The sequence below is a fragment of the Ipomoea triloba genome, chromosome 13 (assembly GCF_003576645.1).
Source record: "Ipomoea triloba cultivar NCNSP0323 chromosome 13, ASM357664v1".
Classification (NCBI taxonomy): Eukaryota; Viridiplantae; Streptophyta; class Magnoliopsida; order Solanales; family Convolvulaceae; genus Ipomoea; species Ipomoea triloba.
In genome coordinates, this window is record NC_044928.1 from 6245595 (window position 1) to 6257558 (window position 11964).

The 11964-nt window shown below is 37.8% G+C and overlaps 2 protein-coding genes across 2 annotated transcripts; both read right to left on the reverse strand.

Moving 5' to 3' along the window:
- Positions 1–2597: 2597 nt before the first annotated feature.
- On the reverse strand, positions 2598–2948 carry LOC116001106 (probable UDP-arabinopyranose mutase 2). The gene has a single exon (XM_031241004.1). It carries the CDS (start codon positions 2946–2948, stop codon positions 2598–2600), a length of 351 nt encoding a protein of 116 aa, XP_031096864.1.
- Positions 2949–8812: 5864 nt separating this feature from the next.
- Positions 8813–10878, reverse strand: LOC116001976 (protein DETOXIFICATION 49-like). The gene has a single exon (XM_031241964.1). The coding sequence runs from the start codon at positions 10830–10832 to the stop codon at positions 9333–9335; it is 1500 nt and encodes a 499-aa protein (XP_031097824.1). The 5' UTR covers positions 10833–10878; the 3' UTR covers positions 8813–9332.
- Positions 10879–11964: the final 1086 nt, after the last annotated feature.

The following is an 11964-nucleotide window of genomic DNA, read 5'->3' on the forward strand; positions in this document are numbered from 1 at the left end:
GAGGGCGATGTCCAGGTTTTAGTGTGGGGGGGGGGGGGTTTTGTTTTGGCCTTGAAAATAAATTTTTGTTAAACTTTGCTTGAAGGACTCATTGTGCATAACTGTGGGTAGTCTATTTTCCCTGTTTTGAAATTGTGACCACTTTCCTTTCTGCTGGTTGATGGTTTGTCTTGGTGGTACTTGTGCAGCCTAGCTTGTCAGGGATGATTCAAGGTTGAGCTTGTGTTTAGTTCAGTCTCTTGCCAATAGTTGAGTTAACCTCTAACCTAAATGTTTTCCATGTGTGTTATGCATTGCTAGTGAAGGCTTATGTGGGATTGCGATGATATTTGTCTTGTCATAGCTTGTCTCACTGCTCTCATAGTGAAATCTAGAATTTGCATGCTTTGAAGTGATTTAGGCCATTGTTGTTAGCCCAAGCCTTTAAACATACCCTTTGTTATAATTGTTTTCCCTAGTATCCCCTTTGAGCATTGTTTTTGTTTAATAAGTGCAAACCACTTAACCCCATTCTTTGTATTGTTTTTCTTGTTTAAGCCCAATCATTTAACCCTTAGCCCTTAGCCATATATTTTCCATTCACCCTTAGAGAGAATGTAGCATTTGTTTTTTAATTTAGAGGAGATTTCTTTTTGGAGCTTATTTTTTAGAGTTATTTCTGTCATCTTTGTTCTAGTGTGGGGGTGTGGTGAAAGGAATTGATTGATTGGTTTGAATTGAAGAAAAGAAAGTTGGTTGGTTGAAAAGAAAAAAAAAGAAAAAAAAAGATTAAAAGAAAAGAAAAGATAAGAAAAATTGTTGTTTGAGAAAAAGTATGGAAAGGAAGTTTAATTTGAAAGTGAAGAAAAGGTTTGTGAAAATAAGGAAAAAGAAGGATGAATAAAAGTACAAGTCATGTTGCTAGAATAATTGTGTCCAACCCCCACTAGTTTAGAATACTCGTACGTTTTCAATTGTATTTTGCTCACTGTCCATACTTGTAGTATCTCTTCTAGATTAAGTTGTGAATAGATGTGAAACTCTCTCCTTTGTTTATTTTTCCATGCCCCTTCTTTGTTAGCCACTCATCCTTAACCCCATTACAAGCCGAATAAAGATCTCACCAATTCAGGGACTAGGGCTTCCACTGGATACTTACAAGTCTCTGAGTCTCTAACTCTCTTAGAACTTACAACTGAGAAAGGTAGAAGAGACAACGAGAATACGAGAAAAGAAACAGTAATCTGAGACAGAGAAGAGTTTCAACTCTCAAAGGACAAAGAGAGAACTCAGAGAAGAGAGATTGAGAGAGGTCGAGAGAACGAGAGAATTCTCTAGGTCAAGACTGAAGAGGTGCGACTGCGCAAATGAGCATATCTGGAATCTTCGCAATATATATACTAGGATCATACGACGTCGTATATATGTGCGAAATGCAAACCCTAAGGCTACATCGGATATTCGGACTGGTTCGGGTGGCATTAATGCCACCCAAACCGAATTCATTTACCCTCTCAACCTCGCTATTCGGTTCAGGTAGGTTTCCGTAGTCGGGTTCGGTTCTCCACGGAGCACGATTAAGCGGGCGTCGAGTCGGTCGGGTTGGTCGGGTTCTGCTCGCCCCTAGATTTAGCATAATGGTTGGTATAGTTGTGTCTAACGAAGGAGTGTACGTCTTATTGTTTCAATACAATGGATCCCCAAGTGCTACAATTGTGTTCAACAAAATGAGAGTTTTAACTTCATCCTGTAATTTTTTTTGAATACTACTAACTCTATTACAATGCAGTATTTGTTCATAACTACTTTCTCAACCTATTGAAGCACAAGAGTCAATATTGACTGCACTGAAGCTCGAACCCACCACCTCCCGTATAAAGGGAAGGTTTTGATGCCACTGGACCACAATGTCAAAAAAAAAAAAAACTTCATCCTGTAATGAATTCAGCATAACAGTTACCCAAGTGTCAATTTGATTCAGAGTAACAAAAGAGTCAACACATTTCTTCACTTCTCTCAATACATGAGATTCTTGTTATCTCGCATTAAATATAATAATGGACTTGCAGTCAAAAAATCAAAACACAAATACTTACTATATATATTTAAGGGAAAAAAGCACTTTTGGTCCCACAATTAGTAACACATTTGAAATGTTATCCCTATCTTTCAATTTGAACACATTTGGTCCCTCAATTATTGAGACGATTATCAATTTAGTCCTTCTGTTAGGGTTTCCCAATTAACACCGTTTATACCATGGGCAAAATTGGAATTTCACATTGAAAAATGCACTTTTGGTCCCTCACAATCCTTAGATTGATCTTTAGCAAGAAGATTAAGCCAAATCCAAAGACAGGCTGCCAACAACAATACTCCATGCCATATTATTTATTAAATTAAAATAAATGCATAAATACATATATAGTTTCCCAACAACTCATGTAAAACGAACAAAATAAATATGCCGTATATAGGGGGAAAGGAGACGGCAGCCACCCGCCTCCCGCCTCCTCGTCGTCACAATATAAGCATGGACAAACAAGATGGATGATAGTAGTACAAAAGCCGCCTATGAGTATGACTGACTATTGATCTAGCATGTATGTGGCAATGCCTTACTTAGAGCTGCCATTGGCTACTTTTGCTGCTGCGGGGGCACCACTTTGGTTCAGTTCATCCCAAGCTTCGATCCAGGTCACCATGGCATCGGCCAGCTTGTTGAAGTAGTCGTCCACCTTCGCGAGCTTGGCCTTCACTTGTTTGGCGAGTTCAAGGTAGCATTTCTGGACAGTGGTGCAGTCCTTTGGGAGAGCGACAGACTGGAAGAACGAGATCAGTTCCTCTTGCCAGTAAATGCCCTTGTATTCCTTCTTGAGGTTCACGAACGGATTGCTTGCTTTGCTGTGCCAGATGTAGGGCAGGCCCGTCTTCACTCCCAATCCCAAGTGGTCACAAATCACCTTCATGAATGACAACCAAATGAATGCAGTGGCGGTCTGCCGCGGCGATGTTGTTGAATGTAGTGGCGGTTTACTTTCGGCACTACTTTCGAAAGTAAACCGCCACTACATTCAACAACATCGCCGCGGCAGACCGCCACTGCATTCACTCTGCATACATTCAACAACACTAAGCAAGAATCTTAAGCTTAGATGGTTGCATGTTTTTGTTAACAAAAGTGGACCACATGAAAGGTATGAGAAACTTAACGTAGGAAAGCCATTTATAGAAACACCATTTTTGAATGTTTTTGCAGCATTAAGGCTTATAACATAAACAACATATCGTTTGTTTCATTGTTTTCGTCGAATGGCGCAGAAGAAACCGGCGTTTCGCATTCGTCTTCCATGGCTGCAGTTTGGATCAGCTCCCTGTCCGACTCCCCGGCCGGCGTATTTATTTTGTTCGTTTTACATGAGTTGTTGGGAAACTATATATGTATTTATGCATTTATTTTAATTTAATAAATAATATGGCATGGAGTATTGTTGTTGGCAGCCTGTCTTTGGATTTGGCTTAATCTTCTTGCTAAAGATCAATCTAAGGATTGTGAGGGACCAAAAGTGCAGTTTTTAATGTGAAATTCTAATTTTGCCCATGGTATAAACGGTGTTAATTGGGAAACCCTAACAGAAGGATTAAATTGACAATCGTCTCAATAATTGAGGGACCAAATGTGTTCAAATTGAAAGATAGGGATAACATTTCAAATGTGTTACTAATTGGGGGACCAAAAGTGCTTTTTTCCCTATATTTAATGATTACACATAATTAGATCCCTCGTCTTTACTAAACAACTCAAATACTAATTATTGTAGTAAGACACATTATATTTGTCAGCTGTCATATGCCTAATCAAGGGGTAATAATTACGTATATTATTTTTATTTGTTTCATAATAAAACATGTCTATTTAATTCTCTCTCTCTCCCCTCTTTTAAAGCAAAATGTCTATTTAATTCTTCATACCTAAAGTTGCTTGATTATATGCAAAATTCATCCTCATTCTTTTCAGTTTTCACCCCATTGCCTCACACAATTTAATTCCGATTTTATTACTTTATTTTATTAATTAGACAAAAAGTTTGATACATGTGATTTTTATTTTGTGTTTTATGACCGATTATGTTTTATTTTGTGTTTTATGACCGATTATGTTTTAGACAAAAAGGTGTAAATAAGTCAAATTACACGACTTACGTAGGCTGAAATTATCTTTGTAATTTCATCATCTTTCAAGCTTAGAGCATCTACATCAATGTATCATAATGGATTTTGAAATAGTGCAAATGCAAAGTGATGATGTTGGACTGATGTGGAGAAGAGATATTTAGCAAAATATAACCTTGCAAATCCATGGATAATGTCAAGAAAAAATATAACAGTGAGACGCGAAACCGCCCACCTACACACGCTCAGCTGGGCGATTGAGAGTGGCCGTCAGCTGGCAGTCACTCTCAATTTAATTAAAATTGGCCGTTGCTAGCAACGGCCAAAATTCTCGCCGTTGCCAGGCAACGGCCATATTTCTGGCCGTTGCCTGGCAACAACTTTTTTTTTTTTTTAAAAATTTGTCTATATGTTCTCCGTTGCCAGGCAACGGCCATATTTCTAGTCGTTGCTTGGCAAAGGCTATATTTCTGGCCATTGTCTGGCAACGGCTATTTTTTTTTCTTAAAAAAATTTGTCTATATGTTCTCCGTTGCCAGGCAACGACCATATTTCTGGTCGTTGCTTGGCAACGGCTATATTTATGGCCGTTGCTTGGCAACGACTATTTTTAAAAAAAAAATAAAATTGTCTATATGTTCCAGCACATATGTTTATTAATTATCCACTTCTATGTAGTTACTATTAATTATAATTATTTTTTTATTAATTAATTTCAACTTTACCATTCCTGTATATATGTTCTAGCACCTATGTTTAATTATTTTTAATACATTTATAAATTTATAAACGAAATATATAAACAAATAATTAAAATATAGTAAAATAAAATGGTGGGTCGATAAAAAATTGAGAAAAAACTCAAACTAGTGTGGTGAAGAGTTTTTGTGATTGAATGAGATAGTGGATGATGAGGTCGAAGGTGAGACCCACAAAAAACTGGAAAAAAACTTCAACTGATAAGGATGCTCTTATGTGACTATTTCTTTTATTTAAAAAAAAAAATTTAAATTTTTTTTAATGACACATGGCTTGCTAGCCTAGACAAGGCTGCAATTGTCAGCTTTTTCCCTAAATTTTTGGTTTTTTTTTGTTTTATTTGTATTTGTATTTATATTTTGTTATTATTATTATTATTTTTATTTTTATTATTATTATTATTATTAGTATTTTCACTAGTACGATACACAGAATTAATTTGTTATAATATATTTAGAATATTTGACCCGTGCGATATTTTGAGGTACAATACTTATATTTTGATATTCGGTAAGTATAACTATATTAGAGAAAAATTCATCTGGGAGTAATGGAATAAGCACTTGAGTGTTTGTTGGTTGATTATAGAGTGTTGATATTCTTTGGACAAATAACAATGCATCAACCAGAACCTTGAAGAGCTTTTCCTTGTCATGGGATAGAAATAGTCAATAGTTAAAATTGATGATTATGTTGCAGGAAATATATGTACTGTATTATTACGATTAATAATTTTAATCTAGAATTGTTTTAAATATAGGAAAGTAGAGAATAATATATTTTATTAGGAATTATATTATCATATTTTAATGTACAATTCTAGTATGAATAGGAATTGTATTAATATTCATATTTTACAAATTACAATATTACGCAAATCTTAGGACTGTTTTGGACGGAAAGTTAAAATTGATGATTTTGTTTTTATTGATAGCGTAGATTATTATTTGATACATGAATTGAAATTGAAAGAGAAACTTTTTCCAAAACTTTTAGCCGCACATTAACAACAATGAAAACAGTGAAAAAACTAGAGAAGAGCATGAATTCGTGTTTGGATAAGAGGAAAAGAATAGAAAAGAGTAGTAAAAACAAATGCTATTTTCTAAATAATGCATGAATTGAAAGTGAAAGATGAAATTTAATATTCTGTATTGTATACAAAAAGAAAATAATATCCAAGCAACCTAATCAAGTTGGTTAGATAATTAGCTTAATAACTATAATCTTCTAAGTCTAACTTTTCATAGGGTATTTATTGGTCTTCTTGGTTTGAGCCGGCTAGTTATAGATAACCTAGACTACTTTATCATTTTCATGATTTTTTACCTGTTAGAGTCACAAGCAGTGGCTTGAGCCGGCTAGTTATAAATAACCTAGACTAGTTTATCATTTTTGTAATTTTTTACCTGTTAGAGTCACAAGCAGTGGCGGAGCCAGAAAATTCTTCGAGTGTGGGCGAAACATTAATACAAAAGAAATAGTTAAAAAAAAATACTTAAGAAATACTCCGATCAGTATAATCATAAATATTGACAGAGATATATATATAAACCCATAGGTAGTGCAATGTCCTTTGCAAATTTCGAACCCACATCATTTTATCATTTTATTATTAAGTAATAGAGCATCAACCATCTAGTCCAACAAATCCTTAATTAATTGTATTGGCTTTTAAATATTTATACTAAATATGTACTATATATACATACAAAGGCTATATATGGGGTGGGATGGGGTAGCTCCCATGCTGGATTCGCCCCTGGTCACAAGATAGATTTCACCCAAAATGTACATTTGAATAATAACAACGAATTTTTTTCGTAAATTAAAGAAAAAAAAAAGAGAATATTTTGATGGCATTGAATATCATGATACACCCCACACGCGGATCCCAATAAAGACGTTCGACGGTGGAAGTTACACGCGTTTCCCAATAAAGACATTCAACGGTAGAAATTACACACAGATCCGAATAAAGACGTCCAACGGTGGAAATTTGATACACCCCACCCAATAAAGGCGTTCAACAGTGAAAATTTGATACACCCAATAAAGACATTCAACGGTGGAAAATTGTTTCTGTATAATCGCCCGCAAGCTGCACAAGAGAAATAAATCGTAATAAAAAAAAATCATGCAAATAATCACATATTAAATCTTTAAAACTATATCATCATAATAAATTTTATAGACATGACATCGTATGTTACATCAACGCAACAACAATATCTTATTTTCATCCAAACCCAAATAATTGCACCAATATTTGTCATAATCACACCACAAAACAGCATAGGATAAGTGGAAACAAATGTGTTTCATACTAGAAATATGAGAAATGACAAAAAGGCTCATCATCATCAACGGAGACCCCACCCCCACACAGCTAAAATGCACAAAACCCCACAATGGCACCTGACAATTTGAGCCATATATCCATACCATTATATTTCATCCCGATTCCCCACAGGGAGAGAGACTGTGTACTTTTACCCAGGAACCTTCCAAAAGCAGAATCCAGTAAAGTATATAATATATAAAAGGTGACAAAATCTGTAAAAAGAATGTGCAGAGCTGTAGCCCAGAAAGACATACCATTCAACGAAGCAGTCGTACGTCGTTTACTCGGTTACGTAGCCGGCGGCTGCGCATAAAGTTGAATTTTTCACCGCCCAATTCCCCCACACGGTCTCCCTAGCTTCTCCCCCACCCCCACCCCTGCAAACTTCCTCACGACACATATTCTATGTTGGCTTCTTCATAAAATAATAAAATTTGTATATTTCACATTGATAATATGAGATACAATTACATATATATATATAAGACTGGGTGGTTGTACACTGGTACTAGGTATTTTTTATGATAAGAAAAATTTACCATGACAGAAAGTGTGTACTAAGTAGGAAAGAGGAGGAGAAAAAAAAAAGAAAAAAAAAGGTAATAAATGAGAGTTGACGACCACCAACATCGTGCTGAGTGGGTGCGGTGCTAGTGCGCTTAACGTGCCCTCGCTGTGGTTGATTGATAGCCCAACGGCTCATTGGGCTCATTGGTCCACTTCGCTATTCATTGGTTGGTGGTTGGTTGATAGCCCAACGGCTAGTCAGTTGTATGATGGACCCCATGGACCCCCACTTCGCTGTCCGTATCCACTCACGTTCGTTCCGAGAGGCGGTCCAGAGGGAATCGTTATTTCTGGGAATCGAACCCGGATACTCAACTCCTGACCATTACTATTTGATTGTTTTTATTGTTTTGACAAATTAGACCAAGTGTGTTCCGGGTTGGGTACAATAACTTATCCAATTATCCTTACATAGGTAAATCAACCTAGATAGTCTATAACTGATTGGCTCAAATCAAGAATATCAATATACCGCTTCTATTGAAATTTGAATTTGAAACTTTATAGTTATCTGATCAACAATCCAACAAATTTGATTGAGGTTGAAAAATTTTGTATAAGTTCATTTTTTATTTTATAAATCTACCCATGCTAAATGTTATGAATTCTCACTTAGCCCATATATAAAAAAGACACATTGTTTATTCGGTAAACCGTACTCCACCCATGCAAAAAGGTTGTCATAAAATTGCGGTTCAGTGCTTGACATATATATATAAATAAAGGTTCATTTGTTTATCCTGTAAACCCCTTCTGATTTGCAGTGTAACATTGTTGGCCAACATCCTTAATAAACATAGTACTAATACATCTCGACTTTCAATGGTGGATAATTAAAATGAGTTTTTGTTTATTGAACTTTTGCTGAACCCTGTTTGAATAAAGATCTCTCAATAGAAACCATATTGTTTTAGTCACAAGGCTGTATGTAAGGCCTTATTTTATAGAAAGTTAGAAACCAAAGTTCATGAACATAACTTACACATTGACTTTTCAAAGTCAACCAATTTTGATTATATGGAAAAGTACAATTGAGTATGAGCTTAATTGGTTTTGTTCTTATACTAGAAGGCGGTGTTTGACTTTAACATGCTCGATCAATGCCGGCATTCATGATCTAGAAACCACAATATATAGATATGGGCTAATTACATTGATTCCAACACTACAAGCAACAAAAAACAAAGGAATTTGACTACTGACAAATACTAAGGCCTACCAGAAAATCCCCAGTCTAAGTTGGCAACTTCAGATCAGGTTTATCCAGCAAAAGGGTATGGGAAAAATTAAAAGAATAAATCAAGAATGGAACAAAACCACTACGGAAGAATTCCTTAATCTGTCTAACTTGAATTAATCTTGTCCTGAAACTGATCTGAGTTTGGCTGAACTAATCTCATCTTGAGACTGATCAGGTCATGATCAAATCACTCACTCGCATTCTGTCTTGTGAGACTAATTGAGTCAAATTAAGTCAAATTAGTCTCGATTGATTGAATGTTGACTGCGATTAGACCGGAGAAGATTCAAGTTCCTCATACTCTGTTGAATCAACTTGTGTGCTGTGATCATCATCATAATCATCATCAAGTGAGATGGTTGATGTTAGCTCTTTGGCTCTCGTTGCTTGATCATCCCAATCGGTCCATATCAATACTAGTAACATGGCCAACGCACAAGAACCCTGCGCAGCCAGTAATCCAAGCCAGAGCCCCTTAAAATTAAACCCTGCAAAGAATCCCAACCACAATGCGACCGGCATTCCGACAAAGTAAAAACATTCGAGGTTGATTTTCGCCCCGAGTGTCGGCCTCGCCGTCCCTCTCAGCGCGCCGCATCCGGTCGTCTGCGGGCAGTTCCCGAGCTCGCACAGCCCAATAATCGGCAAAACCGCGGCCGTTAAAGCCACGATTTCCGCGTCTTTGGTGAAAATCGAAGCCCAAACATTCTTCACCGTGAACCCAAACGTGACCGCCGCCAGCCCGAGAATAAAGCCGATACAGATCCCCACAATGGCCGCGAACCTGGCCCGGCCCGGCCGGCCCGCGCCGAGCTCGTTCCCCACCCTCGTCGACACTCCGAAGCTCAGAGACGACGGGAAAATGTAAATCAACGACGTCGTTTGAATCAAAATCCCCATCGACGCCACGGTAGCCCGTGGATTCACCAAAAGCCCGCATAACAGAATCATGATTTCATACCACCACCATTCCAAACACACACTAATACAACTCGGAACCGCTAAATTTAGCAAAGATTTATACCCTTTAAAACATTCCCAGGAAATCCCACCCCACGTTTTCTCATAAACCCCCGACACAACAACATAGACGACCAAAGACCCGACAACGTTGAAATTAAACAAAACGCTACTCAAGGCCACGCCTTTGATTCCCAGATGGAGAACCTCGACAAGGAAATAGTTAATGGGAAAATGTAAAATGAAGGCAAAGGCGGCGCAGAACGTGAGCGGCATCGTCACGGACTGCGACCGGAGATAGATACGGAGAGGGTGAAGCAGAGACTGGACAAGAAGATCAGGGAGGGAATAAAGAATGAAAGACTGAGCTTCCCTGGAGATTTCCCGATCCTGGCGACACAAAACCAAGATTCTCTCCATATAACACCAAAGAATCGCAATGGGGATTGAGGAAATCAGAAGCAAAACAATCATCCTCTGCAAACAAACCCCCAGAAGCTTAAACCTCTTAGCCCCAAAAGCCTGCCCACAAATCGGCTCCATGCCCATCGCCAGCCCGGAAAGAATTGAGTAGCCAGTGATGTTGGCGAATCCGAGAGCCAGAGACCCCCCGGCCAGCGAAAGCTCGCCTAGGCGGCCGAGGAAGAGCATGGAGACTATGGATCGAGAGTAGAGAAGAAGGCCGGTGACGATCATGGGAAGAGCGATGCCTGATATGCATTTCGCTTCTTTGGCTACAAGAGAGAGATGGGTTTGATTCTGATTGTTCTCTTCCTTTGGGTTTTCCGAAGAAAGCAGAGGAGCCTTCATTTTTCTTTGCAGGCAGAGATGAAGGCGAAGGGAGGAAGAAGAGAGGGTTTTTTTTTCGAATATGATTGCGTTTGTCGCCGTATTTATAAGCGCGGGATAAGAATTCCCTTTGTTTCCTATTCTGCGGTATACGTGTTTGGCTCGATAGGGATTGGGATGAAAAGGAAGGAGAGAAAAATTAGGAGTGGAAAACATTTGTGTACAAATCATACTATATTGTTTTATTATTACTAAAATATTTCTCAGTGTTCATTTATTTGTCACGGGTAAATCTAGTAATAGGTAATAAAATTTAAGAATTTTCTTATTCCGACGCGTTTGGTTTAATGGATTTCATAAAATTAATTATCGAAATGGTCTTTTGAACTTTTATTTTTTACTAGTATTTTCGCTCGCGGGTTGCACTGAATGCCCCCACCCCCCTTCCTCACATTTCTTTATTTTTTACTAGTATTTTCGCTCGCACGTTGCACGGAATGTAGTTCCTACTGTTCATTTATATGTCACGGGTATATCTAGTAATAGTTAATAAAATTGAAGACTTTTCTTATTCGGGACGTTGGGTCCACTTCGCTATTGGTTGGTGGTTGGTTGATAGCCCAACGACTAGTTAGTTGTATGATGAAGCCTCACTACGCTGTCCGAATCCAGGTTGGTGATGGACCCCCACTCCGAAGCGAATCCAGGTTGGCCCAACGGCCAAATCCAGGTTGGTGGTTGGTTGATAGCCCAACGACTAGTCAGCTATATGATGGACCCTGGACCCCATGGGCTCAACGGCCGAATCTAGGTTGGTGGTGGACCCTGGACCCCAGGGACCTCCACTGGTTGGTTAATAGCCCAACGGCCGAATCCAGGTGGTCAGATGTACCCTGGACCCCACCCTAGACCCCATGGGCCTTAGCCCAACGGCCGAATCCAATTCCAATTCAAAATAGATATGTCGAATTTCTTCTAATTAGATAGAATTGAAATCTTCTATTTAATTTAATATTTTAGATATTTTTTTTCATTTTCATTTTTTATTTGTTTTGAATTTCAATTCAAAAATTTGAAATATAAATAATTTCATTTGATTCGAATTTAGAATTCGAAATATCGATTTTGAGATCTTTCGAATTAGAATATTGGT

Coding starts and splice junctions, on each gene's coding strand:
- LOC116001106 (XM_031241004.1), bottom strand. CDS start 2,948: ATGAAGGTGATTTGTGACCACTTGGGATTGGGAGTGAAGACGGGCCTG.
- LOC116001976 (XM_031241964.1), bottom strand. CDS start 10,832: ATGAAGGCTCCTCTGCTTTCTTCGGAAAACCCAAAGGAAGAGAACAAT.